This window comes from Podarcis cretensis (assembly GCF_951804945.1).
Source record: "Podarcis cretensis genome assembly, chromosome: 10".
Classification (NCBI taxonomy): domain Eukaryota; kingdom Metazoa; phylum Chordata; class Lepidosauria; order Squamata; family Lacertidae; genus Podarcis; species Podarcis cretensis.
The window spans coordinates 34467517-34492382 of NC_137179.1; the positions used below are offsets into that span (position 1 = coordinate 34467517).

Here is a 24866-nt window from a genome sequence, read left to right on the forward strand (position 1 = left end):
AGCCTGTCTCTCGCTCTCTTTAGGGCGAAAAAAGCATCCTCGCCCACAGAGGAGATGCGTGTGAATTCCTGAAGTGCCCCTGCATATATATATGGACAGAATGGATTCATTCAGGCATTGCTGGGCTGCGGCGCATACCTGGGTTTCTGTAGGAAACATGTAGCTCTATGCAGACGAGGCTTTCTGAAAGTGATATTCCTTGGCTGGGATGTTACTTGACTTTTAGTGCTCGGGCGCGGACGGCTTTTAGGGAGAGGGTCCACAAAAATACAGGTTTCTCCTTTTTGCACTCCGCCCGTTAAAAAATAAGTATGCATGTTTCATTTTGTGCACGTTGCCCGGTAAATTCCTCTGTTAGGTATTGTAACTCACATCAAGAAGATTATTGGGGGCGGGAGAGGGAGAGAAATAGAGATACCTAGATAATTAGATATACACACACTGTATTTTCTGTTTGATCTTCACACTCCAGAAGCTTGTCTTGCAAAAGGGGTGGGCAGCCTTCCGCATTGTTGGATCTGCCCCCCTCCCACGAGAATCCCAAAAGCTGCACACTGAAGCCAGGTGTGAAAGACATATCTTGCCTATTTACCAAAAGACGGTACAATTGGAATGGATAGCCTCTGAGCACGTTTTGCCCCATATAACTTGCTTCCAGTAGCGGAATACAGGATGTAACACTGGCCAACAATTTGAGTGGTTTTGAAAGAGGATTAGACAAATTCGTGGAGGCTGCGTATACTTAAAGCACATTAAAAGCATTTACCCTTTACAGCGCTACAATTCCCAGCACCCTTAACAAACTACAGTTCCCCAGAGGTGGAGGGGATATGCTTTAAATGTAAGGGGTGCATGCAGCCAAAGGCTACCAATGGCTACTTGATATGTTCTGTGTTCTTCCTTTGCCTCTGAATAGCAGAGTGGGGACAGTGTTGTTCTGCTCAGGTCCTGCTTTCAGACTTCCCATAGGCATCTGGTTGGCAACTATGAGACCATTCCTGACAATGATTACAACAGCCTAATACACAGTGCTTTTTTCTGGGGGTACACATACCCCTAAACATTTTGCGAATCTTTGTACTTTTGTCCATCTACTGTATTTATTTCTCCCAAGCTGAACTATAAAATGGTGATTTTCTTGAGTCAAAAAAGCACTGCTAATACAGATGGGAAAGGTAATATTGTAATTTCTGTTGTTGAACAATTGGGAACCAAACACCCTTGCTGATCTACTGCAAAGTAAATCTGCAAGTTGAACCTGATCTACTTCGGCCTACCCCTGAGCTAGATGATTTTTACTACTTCCTGTTTCGTATTTCATCAGAGTACCACTTAGCTCCTGGTTCCTGCACAGAAGCACTGCATGCACGTAATTTTTTCATTATGAAGAAATGTTGATTCACAGGAGAAGAGGGAAAGAATTAATGAAAGAAACCCCTGAGAAATGCATCCTAACTATGGGCATGACCCAGCCACATAACGTTAAGCACTATTAAGTTTCACTTGGACATATGTGAGCATGTGCTTAACTCTGCCAGTGAGATCAGTGGACCTTATAAATGCTTAATTTTGGCTGATCAAATCTTGAAAAAGCATTCAGACACTGGAAGAAGATGCCTAGGCTAGGGGATGATGAAGCAGGCATCTGTGGGGGTTGGTGTGCAGTCTGATCCTATTTATTTCAGTGGGTCTTACTCACAAGTAAACATGCAGGAGATTACATCCAGCTTATTTTGTTTCTGTTTGTTCTCTCAGCACTGCAACATCTAGTCATTGGTCATTAAGGCTCCATAAAGTAAACATTCTTAAACTATTAATACTTCCTTTACACAAATCCACTGACAGGCTTTATACCTTAATTCAAAGTGCATTACAGATAACTGAGCAGCTCTAATATACACTGAATGTTGTTCATTTCTGTAGCTGTCATCAGCCGAGCTGAAATATTGCACTGTACCGTAAGAACTGCTCTGGGTAAAGAGAGAGAAAATGAGATGAAAATCAGTAGTCAGAAAATGAACATGAGCTGGAAGAAATGGGTGCATGTTGGCTGGTTGCCAGAAGATAAACATATTAGTGTCACATGCGAGCTTAGTGATTACAAACAAAATGTATGATAGGTCTCTGCCCCAAGGGGCTTGCAATCTAAAACAGACACAGAAAACAACATTGGACGGGGTGGCAATGGAGGCATGGGTGTGCAAAGAAAGAAATAAGTGGTACTGTGTGCTTAATAAGATTTATCCGACGTTATGTTTGCATGTCATTCCATCCCAACAGAATAAGGTGATTTAAGTGAAAAACCTCTATACATACACAGGGGAAAGAACCCGTTCTGTTTGTGACAGAAAATTTCTTCAGGCACGCAAGCACCACCTTTCAAAGTCCTGCAATATTTTACAGGTAAGACATTTCTTTTCTTGATTCCAAATAAAAAAATGTCATAGTTGAAAACCATTTTTTAAAGGATGACTTTTAATGGGCATTCAAAGAGCTACTTAGTAATAAATAAGGATTAGCTCATTCCCAATGGAACTGGCTTATTTTTTCCTTTCAACAACTCTCCTTCTCTCTTGGCCATATTCCATGGTGTTTTGAAATTTTTGTAAGTTTCAAAATGTTTGCCATGCAGCACTGCAGGTGGGGAGCAGCTATTAATGAAATTGTACTTGTGTCCTACATCTGGTTGGCCACTGTGAACAGAATGCTAGATTAAATGGATATTGAACTGATCTTACTAGGTTCCTGTGTTTTTAAAAAACATGTTTAACAGTTCCTTGGATTACAGAACTAGTTGTGCAGTTCTTTGGATTGCATCCACTATATAGAAAACCAAAACACCAGTCACAGGATTCAGAATATTCACACTTCCCTAATGTTTGAAAGTTAAAGAGTTACTCTTGGCTACATTTGAAACCATTTAAGTTTTCAAGTGCTATATTTAGAAATCTTGCTTTGATTTTAATTGCAATTTGTTACTGTATAACAAATAAACTCTTGGTCATTAAGGCTCAAATTGTTTCCAGGGAGGAACTTGGTGGAATGTAGTAACAACACTTCCTCTATAACCTTCTTCCTGTTTGCCAACTGTAAGAGTAAGAGTGACTATTAGGCAATTTCTTCTTTGAGCTAGCTGCTAGAACATGGGTAGGCAAACTAAGGCCCGGGGGCCAGATCCAGCCCAATCGCCTTCTAACTCTGGCCCGCGGACAGTCCAGGAATCAGCATGTTTTTACATGTGTAGAATGTGTGCTTTTATTTAAAATGCATCTCTGGATTATTTGTGGGGCATAGGAATTCATTCATTTCCCCAAAAAAATATAGTCCGGCCCCCCACAAGGGCTGAGGGACAGTGGACCGGCCCCCTGCTCAAAAAGTTTGCTGACCCCTGTGCTAGAAGCTGCAGATGCAGTTCTCTAATCCATACATTTCAGAACTTGCATGTTATAGTCTGAGATTTAGCAAATGCTGTAACAGCCATGTTGTTTTGTTTGTAAACCGAGAGGATTACCTTTCCTCAAGATGTATCGAAGCTGTAAGAGAAAATCCACTGAAATCAATAGACTTGACTAATTTAAGCCCATTGATTTCAATGGGTCTACTCCAAGTATGGGACGCGGGTGGCGCTGTGGGTAAAACCTCAGCGCCTAGGACTTGCCAATCACATGGTCGGTGGTTCGAATCCCCGCGGCGGGGTGCGCTCCCGTCGTTCGGTCCCAGCGCCTGCCAACCTAGCAGTTCGAAAGCACCTCCGGGTGCAAGTAGATAAATAGGGACCGCTTACCAGCGGGAAGGTAAACGGCGTTCCGTGTGCTGCGCTGGCTCGCCAGTTGCAGCTCCGTCACGCTGGCCACGTGACCCGGAAGTGTCTTCAGGCGGCGCTGGCTCCCGGCCTATAGAGTGAGATGAGCACACAACCCTAAAGTCTGGCAAGACTGGCCCGTACGGGCAGGGGTACCTTTTACTCCAAGTATGACTTAGCCTGCAGTCCTTGCCAGATCTACTCAGAAGTCAGTTCCATTGAATTCAATGTGGCTTACTCCCAAGTAGGTGGGGTAAGGATTGCAGCCTTAGTTGGAATCAATCCAGCAAGCCTCATTTACCTAGCACTTTAGCTGTTATTGTATAAAAATTAATGGAAGGCAACTTGAACCTTGCTCCCCTGCAGATTCCTGAGCTGAAGCTGGTGTTACAAAGTATGAACACACCCTTCCATAATTGTGTAAAACACGGTAAGGACCCGATGTCCCTGCATTACGTGTTTTTTTTATGGGAGTATTAACAATTGCCATCTAAAATATGGAGCCTCTCCTTTTCAATTACCCACAGCTCCAACTATAGTTGTGTTTAAATTACCGCATGATGAAAGGAGAGGCCACATTCCAAAAGTGAGGAAAATTACTAAAACAAGATGTACAGCCTGTCAATATGGTCAGAATGTCTACATTCTCCGTAATGTGGCAGGTTACAGGTATATCGGCTGGATAGGGTATGTGGCTTATGTGTGCATAAAGAGAATATATGTGCCAAATTATAGGACAGGGTGCTGGTATGGTGCAGTCAGTAGCATGTTTGACTGAAACAGAGAGTCATGGGTTTAAATTCCCTCTACTAGTCATGAAGCTCGTTGGGTGGCCTTATGTCAGTAATAGGATGCAGGAAGTTTCCATATACCATTTGCCCATATACCTCAGTGTTCTTCAACCATGGGTCTCCAGATGTTGGACTGCAACTCCCCTCATCCCCCAACCATCATAGCCAATGGGATGGTGGGAGTCAGAAAGCATCTGGGGGCCCAAGGCTGAAGGATGCTAATATAGTTCCGTATTTTCTACACTGACTGGCAGTGGCTCTCCAGGATTTTTGAGAGGAATCTTTTCCAGCTCTACCCCAAGATCTGTTGCCTGCAAAGCAGGAGATCTGTTGTTGATCTATGGCCTTTAATCCTAAACCTAAACAATCTCACAGATTTGTTGTGAGGTTAAGAGAGTGGTGAGGATCAGGAGAGAACCACTCTAACCATTATTTTAAAAATGTATATCCCACTGCATCTTGAGAAGATGCAACCCATGGTGGCTAACAATTGTATGTGAATGGTGCCTGGAGCTAATTGGAGTTATAGTGGGAAAAGAAAGTAATAAACCAGAATAAGCCCTGGAAGGTAGGACTTGAACCAATGGATTCAAGTTACAAAAAAGGAGATTCTGACTAAACATCAGAAAGACCTTTTCGACAGTAAGAGCTGCTTGAGAGTGGGAAGTTGTGGACTCTCCTTCCTTGGAAGTTTCTAAGCAGAGGTTGGATGGCCATCTGTCATGGATGCTTTAGCTGAGATCCTGCATTTCAGTGGGTTAGATTAGATGGCCCTCATGGTTCCTTCCAGTGCTACAGTTACATGATTAAATTGCATTATAGGCCCGCTGTATCAGGTGTCTGGCAAAGTGGGGACAGCCATCCACAATACTATAAAGGAAAAGGTATGTATTATGGGTATTGAGTGTTGCTGTTGATTGCAACTAGTACCTGAATGACATGTAAAGCTCTCAGGAGGCTTTGCACAGGTAGGAAGCGGGGCTTGTCTTGTTAACATACATAACAGTCCATCACTCCTCCACCATTTAGAAGGTGGGGAGGTTTAATGCCTTATTAATCTACTTACAGGCCAGCTAATCACCTAGCTCCTGTCCCTAGCTTAAAGGTGAGAAAAATAAGACACGTGGGCAAGTGCTGCTCCTGCTCCTTGCTGACTGATTGTGGCTCTGAGGCAATGATGCTTCAAGAAACAAACGTGTTCAGGTTGGGGAGTGGAAAGGACTATGATGGAGGGAGACAAGGAGACTCATTCTCTCCTTTAATCCTTCTGTCCGCAATGTTCCCCTCTCTTCCTACTGCCGTATGAAAACCCTGTCAGTTCTCCATATTAGACCAAAGATTTGAAAAGAGATGTTTAAAAATGATGTATCATGAAATCTTTTAGATTTATAATTGCAGTAAGGAATACATATTTTCTTCAATATTTGTGGGAAATAATACAACACATGTTGGTGCTGGTGTCTTTTAAAAAAGCAGCAAGGACCCAGATGGGGAACTCCAACTCCCATCAGCCTGTAAAGTTTGGAAAGCTCTCTTTGTTTCATGATTCTGAAAGAGCCACTGCAGCAAGCAGGATATTTAATTAAAGGAGATGTTAGTGCACCTCACTAATCTCTTTGGCTCCCTAAGGAAAGCATTGCTTCTAGAAAGGCTGAAATTTCAAGTTTAGAAATACATATTCTATAATTATTATTATAATAATATTCTGTGTGCTATATCCAGGTTTTAGAATCACAACTGGATGTGAAAAGTGCATAAGTAAATTATACAGAAGTGCAGAACCTCTTTGTAGATAATAGGTGTTAAGAGGCCTTGTGTCCATATACACATTTATATATTTTATGTAAAGTTAAATATTACAGATTTCAAAATTCAGTTCAACTTCTTGAATTTAATTTTTGGACTTAAAAATGTTTTCATTTTATTTATTTAAAAGATTCATTAACAACCCTTCATAAAAAGATTCCAGGATGGTATACAAAAAATGTAAATAAACACGAAAGTGCACAATGCATATACAGTAAATACTATTTGAAACCGCTAAATTAACATTACAGAATATGAAACAAAAACAAGTTAAAATCTGAATGACTAAAGAGCATTGTAGAACAATCTGAAATCACTTAAAATACCCAGACAAATAGCAAAGTCTCCAATGGGTGCATAGCTAGGATCTGAGTATAATGCTAGTTATATGTACCTGGAACTAAATCCCCATTGACATAAACAGTGATTACTTCTGAGTAAACAAAAAAAGCCTCATTCTTCAGCAACTGAAGTACTATAGTGCCAAAGTACTAAAACAATTTGAAATATGGTGCATGTTTCCCTGAGAAATTTGCCTCTAGAGCCAGTGAACTAACATGCAGTTTTCTGCTGCTCCAGAGAAGCGGACACGGAGCAATGGATCCAAACTACAAGAAAGAAGATTCCACCTAAACATTAGGAAGAACTTCCTGACAGTAAGAGCTGTTCGACAGTGGAATTTGCTGCCAAGGAGTGTGGTGGAGTCTCCTTCTTTGGAGGTCTTTAAGCAGAGGCTTGACAACCATATGTCAGGAGTGCTCTGATGGTGTTTCCTGCTTGGCAGGGGGTTGGACTCGATGGCCCTTGTGGTCTCTTCCAACTCTATGATTCTATGATTCTATTCTATGATTCTATGATTCTATTCTATGATTCTATGATTCTATGATTCTATTCTATGATTCTATGATTCTATGCAGTACAGGTGTTTCAAATGTAATTCCATAGTTGTAACTGGTCAGCTGATCAGCTGAAAAGATCCTCCAAAAGAAGCAAGGTGTGAGACTGCTCCAGCTGCAATCCTCTGCACATTTTAGCCCATTGAACATAGAGAATCATAGAACTGGAAAGGACACCAAGGGTCATCTAGTCCAACCCTCAACGATGCAGGAATAAGGAATACCTAAATAGCATAGCAGGAATTCTGAGTAAACATGCACAGGATTTTGCTGCATGAGAGTAAAAGCAAGCTAAGATTAGGGCTCTGTTGTGCTGCAGAAAATCTGCCTGAATGTCCTCTGGAAGGTCAGGATGTCACACAATACATACTTTTTAGTAATTACTCTTTCCAGGGAAATGGCGAAATTCCTGTAAGTGAGCACAGAGTAAAGAACAAGTGCACTTTGAAACTGAACATCCGGTCCCAGTCCTGCAGCTAATTATATACACAGCAAAACACTTGCACTCTTATAATCTCATAAATCTCTTTGAACACTGTGTTAATAACTAGTTGCCTGCCCAGGGCCTTATTGATTTTTCAGCTCCTTTTATTAGATTGCAAATCTCTGGGTAGGAGCATGCTATATAATTTTACCCTTCCTGCACGAGTTGCAGCAAAGCCAGTTATACACCTCGGCACTAAATTGTCCAGGGTCGTCGAAACAAAAGCAGATTGTGGAGACCTCTCCAAGTTGAGTGAACAGATGGCAAAATGTAGGAGCATCAGGCTTCTATTACATGGCCGAGATGTAGGCACCTGCACAATGGTAAGAGTAGTCGCATCCCATGTTCCACCTCCTTTTTCCTTTACCCTGTTCACCCCCAGGTGGATGCCTGAAATAGAATATGATCCTGGAGGTGAAAAGTGTTCATCACTCCTGCTTTGCTCCAGCATAATTCAAAAAGTTCAAAACTTGTTACAGTGGTACCTCAGGTTACATACGCTTCAGGTTACAGACTCCGCTAATCCAGAAATAGTACCTCTGGTTAAGAACTTTGCTTCAGCATGAGAACAGAAATTGTGCTCCGGTGGCGCATCAGCAGCAGGAGGCCCCATTAGCTAAAGTGGTGCTTCAGGTTAAGAACAGTTTCAGGTTAAGAACGGACCTCTGGAACGAATTAAGTACTTAACCCGAGGTACCACTGTATTAACTACAGTTGGCGGCCATTTTGCACAGGGATTCCATTCTGCCCCTGCGAATGTCGGCAGAGCAGACATAACCCCGCCCTGCCCGTTTACACCCCTGTTCTGAGCCCTTCCAGGTCCAAAATGACCTGTGCATTGGTGGTTGCACATCAATTGGACACATGAAAAATGATTGCCTCCTCTAGTGTGTCACCAACTCAGGTGCTTTTTGCTGCTGGGGGGGGGGTGAGTTTCTGGAGTGGGAAAGGGATAAAGGACACTGCTCCAAACATGGGTATTTTATACTTATATACAAGGGAATCAAATTTTGCTGGTATCACACTGGAAAACGTAAGAATGGGAGATATGTAAATGTTGCCATATGGGTTTTCTTAGAGGTAGGAAAGTATATATTTTGTAGTTAAAGTTACTAAAAAAATTCTAGTGGGACACGCCAGGCAAAGTACACAAGTATACAGCTACACATAAGCCATGGACTCTGTGTTGGATCCCTCTGGTTTCCATATGGAAAACAAGCTTAAGTTATTATTTTGGAAGACTGAATTAAAGTGAAAGCAAGGTTTAAATGGAGTACTCATTTTGAAAGGGTATGGTGTTTCTCAGCAGAACTGAGGTGAAAGCTGTCTGTTTTCAACAATAAAATTGGCAAGGCAGTCTTAACTGCATGCTCTGAGTCAGGACCAAACAAGCTGAGATGTAGGAGAAGATCCATAATCCAATTTGCCAGCAGTGTATCTGAAGTTTAAAAGCAGCTGCAGCACGTGTTCCCACATTTAGGGGAGAGATAATAAGAGTTCATGAATTATCAGTAATGCTGAGAAAGAGTAGTTGGAAAGATTTTTTTGTTCCTTCCTCTCTCACAATATTGGTACCTTTGGTCACAGCCACCCAGCAAAAGTTATCTGCGATAGGGTCAGGAAAGAAAAGGGAATTGTCCCCCATCCCCTTTAGAATTCACTATCTGAAGAGGTAATGATGGCCAAAGTTTAAACGGATCTCAAACCTGATTAAGCAAATCAATGGACAATCATTCTGTCAATGGCCGTTCTCCATGACAGCTAAATGGAATCTTTATGTAATTATCAGGTGCTGGAAGTAAACAATATGAGACATTTGTAATCTTCATATCCTGCTTAAGAGCTTCCAAATGTGTGTGGCTTGTTGATTTTGGAACAGAATGGTGGACTGGAGCAGGGTTGGGAAACTGTGGTCCTCCCATATGTTGTTGGGCTGCAACTCCCATCATCCCTGAGCATTGGCCATCCTGGATGGAACTGATGGGAATTTTTAATGGGAGTTGATTGAAGCACCACACTGGTGAAGGCTGTGCTAGAGTAGTTTTATTTACCATTCTTCTCCTTCATTTCTAGTGTTGTTTATTATTATAGATAACGAAGTGTTTTAATTAAAGACTGGAAGAAGCAAAAATGCTATAACAGATGGCTACTGTCAACACCAGCAATTAGCAGAGGGAACATCTAGTTCTTCCAGCCTTTCCATGACATATAGTACAGCTTACCCCATGATGTGATGTCACAACGTACCAAGTTTCCCCATCCCCTCCCAGCAGTCATCAGTTATTCAGAGCAAGGATGTCACAATACAAGGCAACAGGGCCGACTCAAGACATTTTGGCACCTGAAGTGAACCACAAGATGTTGCCCCCGTCATCAGGGAAGAAGAATTGAATGAAGAGCTACATCAGGAGCAAAGGGGCAATCAAATCAACTTTCCCGAAAGGTTGGAATGGGAATCAAAGGCCATTGTGAGAGGGAAAGGGAGCCACTCTGAATCATGTTGGGTGCAGAGCCTAGGTAAATGGTAAAGGTAAATGACCCCTGGATGGTTAAATCCCGTCAAAGGCGACTATGGGGTTGCAGCGCTCATCTCTCTTTCAGGCCAAGGGAAAGTTTGTCTACAGACAACTTTCCAGGTCATGTGGCCAGCATGACTAAACCACTTCTGGCTCAACGAAACACTGTGACTGAAGCCAGAGCTCACGGAAACGCCATTTACCTTCCCACCTATTTATCTACTTGCACTGGTGTGCTTTCAAACTGCTAGGTTGGCAGGAGCTGGGACAGAGCAATGGGAGCTTGCTCCATCATGGGGATCGAACCGTCGACCTTCTGATCAGCAAGCCCAAGAGGGTTATATGCAACTGCAAAAGTTGCGAGGTGTGGGCATACCGCATCATTTCCAATTGGTTCATGTCCTGTAGCTTCTTGCTGAAATCTTGTAACTTTTTATGCCACAAATGCTCCTGGATTCATGTTGTCTGACTTTTGTTACGCTATAGTGCAAGTGTGCCCCCCACCTGACGCCAATAATTCAGTTACCGTATTTTTCGCCCCATAGGACGCACCTAGGTTTTTTGCGGGGGAAATAAAGAAAAATAATTTATTCCCCCCCCCCCCAGGCACGGGGCTGGCGCGGGGGAAGCCCGAGCTTCCCCCGACCCCAGTCCCCAGAACAGCCTGCTATCCGCAAGCCTAGGGAGCTGCACCGGTCTCCCCAGGCTTGCGGACAGCTGTGCGAAGCCCAGGCGCGCTCTTCAGCGCGCCCGAGGCTTCGGAATGCAGGCAGCTCTGCGCAACCCTCCAGAGCCCGGTGCGGCTTGGAGCCGGGCTCCGGAGGGTCGCGCAGAGCTGCGCAGACCCCGGGAGGGCAGGCAGCTCTGCGCTACCCTCCGGAGCCCGGCATGGCTTGGCACCGGGCTCCCGAGGGTTGCGCAGAGCTGCGTGGACCCCAGGAGGGCAGGCAGCTTTGCACGACCCTCCAGAGGCCGGCGCGGCTTGGCGCCGGGCTCCGGAGGGTTGCGCAGAGCTTCCTGAAGCCTGGAGAGCGAGAGCCTCTCGCTCTCCAGGCTTCAGCGAAAGCCTGTATTCGCCCTATAGGACGCACACACATTTCCCCTTCATTTTTGGAGGGGGAAAAGTGCATCCTATAGGGCGAAAAATACGGTACATTGGGGAAGCATTGCAGAACAACTAATAAAGCAGAATAGTGTGTGGGCTATCCAGTATAAATTTACCAATAATGCACAATTATTGTATCAATTACCATATATGTTGTAGAATACACTCGCCAAAACACAACACCCACCAGGGTGCCAACTTGAATAAAATATTGGGGGGGGGCAGGTAAGCCCCGCTTTGCATAATCGATCACAAGACGTCAGGGGTAGGGAGAAAAACAAATGAAAATCCATCTCTTTACTCTGCCCTTTGGCAGTTAAGACAGGATGTTTTGTGGGACTTGCCTCTATTGCTCAATTTGTTCTGTTCCGGCTGGAGCAGTTTAAACTTGTTTTTAAAACTGTAACTGTTCTGTCTGTCTTTATATTTGTGTGTTCTGTTGTTGTAGGCAGCCTTGGCGGTGAAAAGGTGGGTAAGGAATCTCATAAAGAAATAAGGAAATGGCAAAAGAGGCCATAAGCCGTGAGGCATGCTAAAAAGAGAGGAGAGAGCAAGTACTGCATAAAAAGGGGACAGTGGCAAGAAGCAACCCTTTGCGTGGCTGCCGAGACAGATGGAAACTCAGAGGTGAGCAGACATGTGGGTGGAGTGGCGGCAGCAGATGCAACAAGCCTGCTGCTGAATCTATGCATGGTTCCTCCAGCTGGCTGCAGCCAACGCTTATCATGTCATGTGCAACATGAATAATCTCAAGGTCCCAGGCACTGTGTGGAGGAGATTTCATCCCTGAGGGATGTGTGTGTGTCTATGTATTGGCATCCACACACAAAAGGAAGGCACATGGCCTCACAAACTACAGTCTCTTTTCTCTAGAATTGTCTTTAAAAAAAATAAATGTGTCCTGCTCGTGTGCCTTTAACAGCAACCTAACACAAGGGTGGGGGCAGACTGCTGTTTTATCACGGGTGTATTCTGCAACCTGTTATTGACTGTCTACACTTCCACTTGTCTTATGCCTAGAAAGCTTTCTATGCACAGGTTTGAGTAATTTTCTGTTTGCCCCCCCCCCCCCTGCTTTCCACACTCTTTAGCGCTGAATTGGAGCAAGCATCAATCCACAGAAAACCCTGTTGATGTTTGCTGCTATTCGGCAGTAAAGATTTTCATGGGGGGAAGTGATGGGACAAGCAGAAGTCTGGATGAGCCCACAATTACCGTATAGTGCATTGGCGGTGGGTTTCTTCTGCATCATTAGTTGTTCTGTGGTGATTCCACAACACTACCACGTTAATGCTGTCTAGTGGGGCTACAGCGCAACAAAAGGAGGATAAAAGAAACCCAGAACGTTTGTGTTATAAAAAGTTACAGGAATTCAGCAGGAAGTTACAGGATATGCACTGATTGGGAATGAAGCAGTGTGACTGCCCCCAAACGTTTTCAGGTGCAAGCAGTATTGAAAGTGGGATTGTATGTGACCACCCCAATAGCATCATGAGCAGAAATAATCATGAATGTGCAATAAAAAGGACATGGGGGCACACACATAGAAATGTAGCTGTTGGAGCCCCTTCAGACACCCTTATCGTTGTGCACTCATCATGATTTGTACTCGTGATGCTGTCAAGGTGGTCATAGGCAATCCTACTTCATACACCTCTGTGGGGAATTCCACAAATCAAGGCCTGCCACTACAGACTGGGCCCATTGGGCCATAGAACACCCTGCTGGCATTCTGGTGGGATCGCCCCATTTGATCTACGTCAAGGGGAGATCCCTGCACCCAGGATCAACCCTGAAGGAATAATCAAATCAGCAAGCAGGCAGGTTGATTTAGGATGTATACCCAATGCCTATGCCAAAATCTACTACACCTGTAATCAATGAAGTTGTGGCCAATTTTAATCCCAGATTATTGTTTTGTCATCATTTTTGCTTTTGCAGAACCTCCACCCGGGTTACCGGACCAGTGTGCTTGGACATAGAAAAGCCCTCTCCTGAAATGTCATAATCTGCACTTCTGAGGGTGGTGAAGCACCTCTCGTGACCTTAACACCTGAGAGCATCTGTAGTGATGGAAGTGGTCTTTCAGATATTCAGGACCTAAGTTGTGTAAGGCTTTAAAGACCAATACGAGCACCTTGAACTGGGCCCAGAAACAAACTGGAAACTAATTATTGTAGTTACTGCTGCCAAGTACACAGGCACACTCCTCAGACTTGGAGCCACATGTTATTATGTAACTGGAAGATATTAGACAGAAAATGTACAGTGAATACTCTCAAACAGGAGAAGTGTGAGTCTCTCTAAAGGATCTTAACAATCTGGTGTTGAATTGAAAAGTACCCCTTTTGTTGTTTTGTTCCTAATCATTTGGCCCAGGGCTTCCCCTATTCTGGCACTGTTGAAAAAGCTTTAATTTCATACAATAGCTTCTGCATCTATGTGAGAGCCTCCCCCTATGTATCTGACTCCCCCTTTTCTTTACTTTTTTCAGATAAAGTGAGAATTTCAGGGCAGGTAAAAAATGTCCAGTCGGTGCCAGCCAATCTCATCCCCTTCCTCTGAGGAATGTCTTCTCATGCTTGTAGTATTTTAATACAGCTCCCCCAAAATGCACTCTAAAGTAAATCTGGGATGAACACTCTCAGAAACATGTCCACTCCTCCTCCTCTGAGGCATGACACATTGTCATTGGTGCCATTTGACAGTGAAGTCACCTGGTGGATTAGGGCACCCTGGAGTATTTCTGGAGGGTGCTTTGCCTTTCAGAAAGATTTTTCTCATCAAGCGGGTGGGAAATAACTTCATGGTTTCCAAGAGGAGCTCACAACACTGTAAGTTTTCATTTTTTAAAAAAAAAAATCTGCATCTTGTAGACAGGAAAGCAGGGAAGAGAGAAAGGAGTTCTAGTGGACTGTGCTTTGAAATTAGAAAAAAGCATGGATTGAAACCCAGGAGGTCTTGTTTAAACTTCCCTTTTCTTTGATCTTTTTTTAATCTGAAGGACTCTTAACACCAGCAGTAAAGGTTATAGAATTTGCCTTATGATTATGTGACTTTTTCAAGAAGAATGCAATAAATCTTTCATTGGACTCAGTGTAAATAGGTAGTCAGTTGGACATCCAGGCAAGTTTTATTTTGCTAGTCACTTTTACCATAGTATTTTTCTTGGTAGCGTTTTGGCTTACCCGTTGGCAGTTGCAAACTTCATGGGACTCTATTCTTAGCTGAGTTGACTTACAGAATTGTCTGAAGTGGTTGGGAAAATGTAATCAAAGAGCTGATTTATCAAGGGTGCATGGTGGGTGTCCAATGTGGTCTCTGAAGGACTTTAAAGTGTTGATGCCTTGAGATTATATCAGGAAGATGGAAGGGTCGTAAAGGCTGAAGTTAGAGCAGGGTTTCACCTGATTCATAAAATATTCAGCCAATTACAAGGAGCCGCCAACATTTCTTCCTTCACAATATGATGTCTGCTGCCTGTACATTCTTATTATCAGCAAGCTAGTGGCTGGGAAAAGATGTGTAGTGAAAATGTATGGTGATTGCATTTAGACATTGAGAGAGAGAGAGAGAGAGAGAGAGAGAGAGAGAGAGAGAGAGTATAGTGTAGGGTGTGGGCATGTGATTCCCCCTTTTAAAGCATTTCTCCTTTGGCTTGAGAAGAATAAAATATCTGGTCATCAGCAGATGTTGGAAATAACTGATTTTGGGCAATCAGTCTCCCACAAAAACCAAACTGGAATAGCATGATTTCTCAATACAACCATAATTATGTCTGAATCTCGATTAAGAAGATTCTAGGTAGCAAATGGCTAGAGTGATATCACAGGTGCAATACTTATGAATGGCTTCTTTTGGAGCTCCTGACTACTAGTGTGTACATGCTTCCTATTTACTCTGCATCCATTGCACCCCCACTGCTAGCTTAGGAAGCTGTGTTCACCCGACATTAGCCACAATCTATATTTATCTCGTATTGATCCTGTCGTTTCTTGTGGAACGCTGCATTTTTATGTGGTTATCCCCAAACCAGCTTCAATATAAATTGAGAAAAATAATGGCTTAGCTGTGTTCTAAGGCAGTGATGGGTCTACAGCCTACCATTCTGAGGACAACTACAGGACACACAAAGGGCTCAGTGTATGATGAATTTTGGATCGCACTTAAAAGTACACCAGCTTTGAGTAGTTAGTGATACTTGGTCTTCCCATGGACCAGCGTGTGATATTCTTGCCAGACATGGAGCTGGGATATGAGATGTTTCCAGGGTGATAAATCAAAAGGGATCAAAACAGCCCACGTAGAGTTTTGTATCTGGCCCTGCTGTAAAGAACATCAGCCGGAGAATCTATTTTGCCTTTCCTAAAGGATCAGAGATAAATGCCGTGAAAGGGAGGGATTAGGAAGAAGCAATTTGCCATTTGTGCACAAGCCCTCCTACAAGACATTCACAAAGGGAGGAGGGGGAAGATTAACCTGGATACTAACCCGGAGGTGGGTTGCCATCTGACAGCATCAGGATAAGAGCATTACCGTGGACAAGATTGCATTAGGTAAAATTAACCATCTGACGACGTACGCAACGTCTTTACACAATGGATTAACTCCTCGACTGAAATAGGGACCTGTCAGAGCCAATTAGAAAGTGCCGAGTTTGACGTTGAAGTAGAGAAAGAAATGAAGGTTGGAGGAAAAAAGAACACGCAATTGCACAGCACTTTTCAAGGCATATTTCACTGCTGACACCTGCACTGGTTCGCTCATCCCAGGACTGTTTTTCCAATAACAACAGGCAATATTAGTGGCGGAATTGCTGCCTTACATTATCTGAGAGGTAAGTTCCCAAGGGATTTAAAGGAGTCCTTGAAAGGCATCAATCCAAAAGTTGAAGCGTGAATCAAGGGGTTCAGTGGCGGGCACTTGATACAGGACAGTAATGGTGGAAACCCAGGATCAATGGCTTGGGATGAAGAAATCGGCTGTAACGTTGTGTGCTACCCAACTTGATGAATTCTACAGAGAAACTTACTCAGTAGCTCTGAAGGGCATTGGTGGAGAATGGAGTGGGGCATTTCTGTCGTTGGTGGGAAAGGATTGCTAGCCCCTTTTCCCTGCTGGTCTGTTACTGACAGCAGGTAAAAGAAGTGGACCATTGTATTTTTTTTCCTGACTAGATGAGATGCATGCATTGATGACAGGGTGGTGGTGAAGAAATAGGAAGGATCGTTTGTGGCCACTGCTAGATCCCCTTTCTCTCTATCCCTTTTAATATTGAGCCGGGTGAGAACTCAGTTTACAGTAACTCCCCTTGACTATAGGCAGCACATCTCTTTGTCAGTTACAGTACCCTTGCTCTGAAATGGAAGCAACATTTTATGAATCCTTGAGGTGGTACCTTCCTTCCCCTTTGCTTTCTAAAAGGAGAAGCAAATACAGTGCAGAGAAACTGGGGACAATCTGTTTGGAAATAGCATTAGGAACCTAGGAAGCTCCCTCCTAACAAGTCAGACCATTGGTCCAGCTAGCTCAGAGCCATCTACTTACGGAATGGCAGGGAGGCCCTTGCATCCCAGACACAGCTCTCTCTTGAGCCCTATAGATGCTGGGGATTGAATCTGGGACCTTCTGCATGCAGAACAGGTTCCCTGCCACTAAGCTCTAGCCCTTCCCCATTGCTTTATGATTCCTTTCTATACCTCCCAAGACTACAATCCCCAGCTCCCTTAACAAGCTACATCTTCCAGGGTTCTTTGGGGATCTTATATGCTGTATATGCACAGTGTGTACATACATACATGGACATGGTCTTGCTGTGTGCATCTTAATGCCTTTCTAAATTTGTGGGTTCAAGTCTCTTTCCCTAAAAATTTCCTGATGTTTCGTTCACTCAGGTATACATCCCACATTTTCAATGAAACCCAGTCCAAGCTTCTCAAGAGCATCCTGTGAGCTGTTTATTTAAATAGGTTTTCCAGCCAAATGTTCCTCTTGCTGGAATTGTTTACCACAATGACTGTTAAAGTATGTAATTTGTAACCATGGATGTAGTTTGGGCATATGCAATCTCTGAAAGCAGCAGGATCAGTATACAGCATGAAAACCCTAAGAACAGAGTGGTTTCCCTCCCCCCAGCACTTTGTCACTTCTTTAAAGAACACACACACACACACACACACACACACACACACACACACTTGTCCTTAAGGTGCTACAGGTCTGTTCGTGCTAATGCAAACTGGCAGAGGTCCATTGGCTTCAGCAAAGAATCTGATCCCAGAATGGGATTTGGCTGTGCCCCAAATTTCCTTGATCAAATTGTTTAGACTTTCCTCTTGAACTTCCTAGCTCTCAAAAAAATGGAAATAAAACATTTTTCCTAACTCAACACAACATAAAGAAAGTCTAGGAGCTTACTGGAAAACATGCCAGTTGGTTTAATGTACTACACCTAGCAGAGCAATCCCACGCAGAAAACCACCATCAGTTCTGAGGAGCTTACTCCAGAGTAAGCGTGAGTCCCATTGAACTGAACTGGACTTACTCCCAAGTAAACATACTTAGGAATGAGCAGCTAGTCATTAGCTATGTCCAAATTCATAATGTAACTCCTAATATGGCTTGCCGGTCTATGGTGATAGAAGACATGAACTGAAATTATTTGCAGATTTTTCACTTTGGTCTGATCACAGCATTTGGCTGAACCACAAGCAACTACAAATCTTCCAATGTTAAATATTTATCGACTGTACAACATACATTAAAGTGGCATGAAAAGAAGCAGATAGTTCGTTTGTGAAGTTATTACAAGTTATTACAAGTTATTAGCAACAACGAACCATAATACATTTGTTAAGCAATTCTGTCTCGTTCTTCATTTCAAGAGCAGATCCCAGCCTTTTACATACAGTACATTGTTGGAATAAAAAGTCTTAGCCACCATTTCAGAAATGTTTTCGAGGGCAAGCAGTACCCTGCTCTTTGTTCTTCAGGTAATAGTTGTTTTCTTTGTGAAAATTCTACCTGCATGTTTTTATAGGCTAGAGACATAAAAATATCCCACTGCTGTGGAGAGAGATATGAGGAGATATTAGCAGGCTGCGCCAAGGAGATACAGTATGGTGCTTTGACATAAAGAGATTAAGCACCAGCTCTTATGTCTGGGCTAATTTTGTCCTCTGACATCAGGGATCAGCCTGAGAACAAGCCATGAGAAAAGTCGAGAATGGGAGTTGCATAATGCTTATGCGGAGCAGAAGGGACAAACATGTGACTTCACATGTGTGTTTGAGGGACAAAGAAGAAAGGACGAAACCTTTTCCTTTGGCACTTAGGCACAGAGGCCATTTTGACTGGGAAGGTGGCTTTGGCCTAATGGACAATGAAAGCATTCAAATAACTGGTTTTTGGTATTGGCAGTGTGTGAGCTACGATGGACAAAATCTCTCAGGATTTTTAGCCCCAAGCTTCCCAATTTTCCTAACTTAAGTTCTGTTTTCCGTATTTCTCCATCCATTTACAGCAGGCATCCCCAAACTCAGCCCTCCAGATGTTTTTGGGACTACAACTCCCATCATCCCTAGCCAACAGGAGCAGTGGTCAGGGATGATGGGAATTGTAGTCCCAAAACATCTGGCGGGCCGAGTTTGGGGGTGCCTGGTTTACAGTGTATGCAGTTATTTATTTATTTTGCCTCATGAATAGCCATCAGCATTTCAGTGTGCCTTTCTCACAAAATAAGACATTTTGGTATGCAGTTTTGTCTGTGGTGCATATTTTTTTGCAAACCATTTCCCAAAGATATGCAGCTTTGTACATGTTATTTGGTTGGAGAAACTTCACTGAGAAATTAGGAGAAGCGAGAATGTCGAAGGACAGCTGCATTTTAGTTTGCATATTGTTTCAGGAAGTGTTGATTCAAACTGAATTCCTTCTGCCTCCATTGTGTTGAGACAAACCCCACAGATGTCAAAGCAGTGGACCTGCTACTTCAGCCAACAGAAAGTCCTTTTAGTCAAAATTGGTACATTGGTTCACAACCAACGGGTAGGAAGTCATAAGCGGAGATCACCTTAGCCATTTTTTGTCTTGTTTAGGATTTTTAAAGAAAATATGAAAGATTGGATGAAGGGACCAGATGTGAAGCACTCCTTCTCCCTTAGGAGATGTATAGAAGATGAAATGTCAGCAGTGGAATCTTAATCCACCCTTGCATGAAAAGCTGCCCATTGCAAAATACCGCTTTCTTTCAGCTGCTAAAATTCAGAAGCCCTCCTCTTTTTTGCCCCAGTTTTGGTCACTCTAGTTCTCAGAAAGGAGCAGGCAGAAGAAGGGGCTAAGGGGGTTCTGGGTTGAAAAAGTTGAAGACTTTAGCTTTAGTCTAGCATATGGAGGTCCAAATCCTATTTCAGCAGTATGTTCACCAGGCTGCTTTGCGTGAGCTGAGAACAGTGGCAGACCTACATTTTTTGGAGGTTGAACTGTCATGGGGGCCCCTTCGCAACCAGCAACGAGGTCTGGCTAATCAATGCTATCATCTTCAAATGGGTTGTTTCATGACAGATCACCACACTTTTACAACATCTGTGGTACTGACTCTAAAACTTCGGAATTGTTGAAATATATACTATACAACAAAAAAATCAATCTGAGTCGTGCGACTCAAATTGGGTGTATTAGACCCCAAAGTTTTAATCAATGTGGACTAAAGCTGCTTCTGGGGCCCCTCTGTGTTCAGGGGCCCTGAAGTTTAATCTTTATTAGTTTCATAGTAGATCTGCCCTGGCTTAGAGATTGGATATACACAGGCAAACACACACACACACACATATACATACATACAACTTCCATCCTTGCTGACCTTTGACTATCCCGGCTGGTGCTGATGGAAGTTAGAGTCCTAACAACATCAAGAGGCTGAACGGTTCCCCTTCCCTGCTACGTAGGAACTAGAGCACACTTCTAGCAATCAGTATTGCAAAAAACATCAAGCGTTTGGGCTGCTGTAACTGCAAGTGCTAGGCACAGAAGTAAATACTTAAGGGAGGAACATAAGCAATTGCCTTCTATCAAGTCAGATTATTTGCCCATCTACCCCTATATTGCTTTCTCTGCGTGGCAACAGGTCTCCAGGATCTCAAGTAGGGGTTTTCACATCACTTATTATCAGCTGCTTCTTCTTTTACTGGATATTAAACATGGGATCTTCTGCATGCAAACCGTATGTTTTATCACTGAGACATGTTTCCCCCCACAAATGATGGCTCCTAATCTTTCAGCTGGCCACTCTTAATGCAGCTGAATGGGCAGGTGTAAGGTTTTTCTCTGTGCTATGAAAATCTCCTGCACATCACACTGACATTCCCGCCCACCCTCCAGCCAACCAGTCCCTGATCAGTTAACAACAATGGTCTTAATGCCAAACTTCAATATCAGCTCAAATCTCATAACAATTGTGGACTTCCGGGTTAGCGCGATCCGAGTAATGGCGGATTCCCTCCGAGCTCCGGAGGGAATCGGCTCCATTGCAAACGGGTCTCACCGCGACGGCGACGCGGGGACCCTTAGAAACCGCAGGCGCGGAAGCCTGCGGACCTGGTGACTCGGCGGGCACCTAAAGCGCCCCCCCGACCCACGAAGAGCCTTTTTAAAGGCTGCGGAGAGGGTACGGGGAGTGGCGTGGTGCTGTGAGTAGACCGCTATTGCAGTGGAGCGAAGCCGCGAGCCATGGCCGGAGACCGCTGACTTTCTTCCCTGAAATTTGGACTCTAATTAATCCGTGAGTAGATTGGAATTTGGACTCTAAAAAGCTTATCCTTGAATTCGGCACGATCGGGGGATGTGCTAAAGGGAAGTCCGCACCCCCTTTGCCTACAGAAAATTTAAAGCAAAGATCGGAGAACTAAGGTGGAGAGTTCTTTCCTTGGTGTTCTGTAAAAGATAAGATTTGCATGAATTTGGCAGAAGAAGATGTGTGCTGGAGAGTAAGAGCGATTTTTCAGAAGTTTTTGTTTGAACCCCCCCAGACCCGGGGGTGTCCTTTTATGTAAGCTGAATAAGGAGCGAGGAGTTTGACAGCTGTCAAAGGAGCTGTCAAACGGGCAGCGAAAGTGAAAAACTCTATTATTTAACACTTTTTGGACTTAATTTGTTACATTCGAACTAAAGTGGTTGGAAACAAAGTAGGGAAATAACAAAGTAAAGGACTATTGGAAAAGATTACTAAGTAACTAGAATCCCCCTAGGGGAAACATTGAAACATTGCAATGGCTGCAGATGGAAAACTACAGGCAGAGCTAGAAAGAATGTTTTTTCTTGTGGGAAAACTGGAGGAGCAGACTATGGTCATGAGTAAACAACTCATAACCTTGAACTTTAAAATAAATGACTCTGCTGAAGGTACAATGGATTTGACTGGGGAAAAATCTGCGGCTGAATCAGAAGAGATAACTTTGGAACAGGGGGAGAGCAAGCAAGGGCTAGTACAGATGGAGACTACCAACCACAAGCCTTCATTGTTAGAATATAAAGAAGAAGACCCTTGGATTACAAATTTGCGAAAGATGCGAAAGAGGAGGGAGGAAGCCCCTGGAACATCTGGAACACCTGATTTTAAAAGATATAAGAAATATGACCGGGGCTTCCTATTTGAGTATGGACTGGTTGATCTTCTGCAGCAGCTGGTGTCATGTACTTTGGATGGAAGAAATTTTGATGAGACTGGGCTGAAATTTCCCCGAAACCTGAGGACCAATGAGGAGGGTTACCAACAAGATCGGCAAAGAGAGACTGATAAGGACTTAAAGGCCTCAGATGTGAGGAACCCAGGTTAAAAACTGTTGTTATGGATGGGGGGACATTTGGAAGGGACAGAAACCGGGGCTGGGGGGGGGGAAAGAGAACTTGTTTTTAAATTTTTATGACTTTTGTGTTTGACTATTATGACCTATTTTTAAGATTAAAGGGAAATTCGTGGAAGGAACTCGAGACGACCTTAGAAAAGGTTTTAATGTTTTATAAGAAAATTGGATAAGTAAAATCTGGCCAAGTAAATGGTCTTTTTTATAAAAAAAAAACATATATATATAGATAGAGTAATAATATGTAATGGATGAGAGATTTGAATTTGCTGAGTTAATGTAATTGAACTAGGATGTATGAAGGGGGGGTGGGGGGAGGTCACGAACTGGGGTTAGGAAAGTAAGGCTATGAAATTTTATACGTGTTGTCTTTGTCTTTGTGTGTGTATGTTTGTCTTTATAAAATGTGAAAATTTAATAAAAATATTATTAAAAAAAAAACAAATCTCATAACAATTTACTGAACACGGAGTCATGGGGGGGGGCAATTTGTGTAGTATGCAAACATACCTCCATTGTTGCCTGATGAGCAAAAATGGAAGGGCCAGATCCCACTGTATAAATTGCTCCATTATTATTATTTTTTAAGTAGCAGTTTGTGCTTAAATCCCAGTCACTTTACATGAGCTCAGATGCATAAGTTTTGCTGTGGTTTTGAAAAACACTGTAGCTCTGGAAAGAGTTATATGGTTGTAGACAGCATAACCAGACTGAATTGAGGGCAGGGCTCCTACCACTTTAAAGTAGGGGTCTAGGTTTTCCAACTCTAATGACAACAAGGGTTGTAAATTGTAAGTACCCCCCTTTTTTCATTAACTGCGTTTATTTGTGTTCCAGAGATCTGAAGCAGCAGAGTGCCTCACAGGAGGTGAAGAATGACTGAGAACGCAGCAGCGCCTGCCACCCTCAATGCTACAGAGACAACTGGACCTACCACGCCTCGCAAGGGGCCTCCCAAGTTCAAGCAACGGCAGACACGGCAGTTCAAGAGCAAGCCCCCCAAAAAAGGAGTAAAAGGGTAAGAGTAGCAAGTCAGAAGCCAAAGCCTTCATTCACTCACAAATGTGCTTTTAAGATTCTGCATTACCAAACTGCAACTATTAGGGCATCACCCCTACTGTAACTACATACGTGTAACTGGGCAGGGGGCAGGCCTTATTTATTCCTCTTTTACCACTGCCTCCATTTAACTCTTCCTTCCTTGGTTGTTTCCCTTGCGTCAATATCTAGATTGTAAGCCCCTTGTGATAGCGGCCTCTTTTCTCATTCTGAATAACGCATCATGTGCATAAAGGCTGAGGAACCTTTGTCCTTCCTGAACTACAACTCCCATCAGCCCTTACCCAATGATCAAGAGTGATGGGAGTTGTAGTACAACAGCTTACTGGAGGGCCACACTTTTCCCATTCCTGATGTAAATGAATGATGGTACAGTATGTTGTGCTTCAGGCCATAGACTGAGGTGTGGCAGGTATCTTGACTTAACCTGCATAATGCTATAGTCCTAAACATAAATATTGGGGAATAAGCCCCACTGAACACAGTGGTACTTACCTATGAATAAACGTATGTAGGACTGCATTATAAATGGAACTGGGCTCTGTAGTTGTTTGTAATGGTCTTGTCTTGGTTAGATCATGCAAGGAGACAGAGGACAGAGGAAAGGCCTTATGGGGATAGCTTGATATGGTTTATACTATAGGAACTTTGCTAATGGGTCCTATCAGGGTATTTTACAACGGAAAATACATGAGTGATGGACTGGGGTGATATTGATGTTAAGGTGCTGGACCAATGGGGAGGAGTCCTGGGCATACAGCAACATTACAGTCGATTCCATCATATGGCCTTAGATTACACACTGATATACTTTTCATATGTTGTGGCCGTCTGGTTTCGGAATCTATCTTGCTAGTTAAATACAGTCTATTTTATGGTGGGATGGCGAATCCGTTGCCCTCCAGATGTATCTAAGCCAGGGTACACTTCCTGTTCTTGGCTTTCTTATGAGACAGCATGATGAGATGGTTTAGCATAGATTTGATGGCCTGCTGATGAGCAGAAGCTCTGTGACTATATGCTTAGGGAGCAACGGTACAAGCATATTTCCTAGGATATTGGATATTGTTTCTCTATTTTGGTTTTACTTGGTTCTGTTCTGTGTGAATAGATGCCCCTGCGTGGCAAGCCAACATTGGAATCAGCATGAGTGACATGAGTGAGAGGCTCAAAACACTCTGAAAATTGCAGGGTTTTTTGGTGCCTCTTTGTAAGGAACAAATTGATCATATTTAAAGATATTTGTCCCATCTGTTTGTACATAGTAATGCTTAGAAGCCAAACAAGACCAAGCCAAATGCAGGAGCTTGCTAATGGGGGAGAGAATATGCAGGCAGTACAACTTGATCTTGCAGCAGAAAGCAGACACAAAATCAGCTGTTCCTTTGCATGTTCTCTTTGGTTAGGTAATATATATATATTAATAAATACACAAACATATGGTTGCAACTCAAACTCTCTTCTGTTGCTTTTTCCATAGTTTTGGAGATGATATCCCAGGAATGGAGGGCCTTGGAACAGGTAATTGATAGGCAATATTGCTCTATT

General features: G+C 43.2%; 1 protein-coding gene across 9 annotated transcripts in view; it reads left to right on the forward strand.

Annotated features, from left to right (window-relative positions):
• Nucleotides 1-141: 141 nt before the first annotated feature.
• PDE6H (phosphodiesterase 6H) overlaps nucleotides 142-24866 on the forward strand; it is a 29223-nt gene continuing 4498 nt past the window's right edge. For 2 of the 9 annotated variants that reach the window (XR_013842773.1, XM_079992063.1), the window contains exons 1-3: nucleotides 13947-14234; nucleotides 23097-23277; nucleotides 24799-24839. Coding sequence is in view for 8 of the 9 variants with exons in the window: in XM_079992063.1 (XP_079848189.1) it covers nucleotides 23135-23277; nucleotides 24799-24839 (184 nt within the window). In the remaining variant the exon portion in view is untranslated. Of the gene's footprint in view, nucleotides 565-1419; nucleotides 2404-11759; nucleotides 12028-13341; nucleotides 13510-13894; nucleotides 13918-13946; nucleotides 14235-15632; nucleotides 16238-16285; nucleotides 16539-23096; nucleotides 23278-24798; nucleotides 24840-24866 lie in introns of those variants that run through there. The other 7 variants (XM_079992067.1, XM_079992066.1, XM_079992070.1 and 4 more) reach the window with 7 other exon arrangements.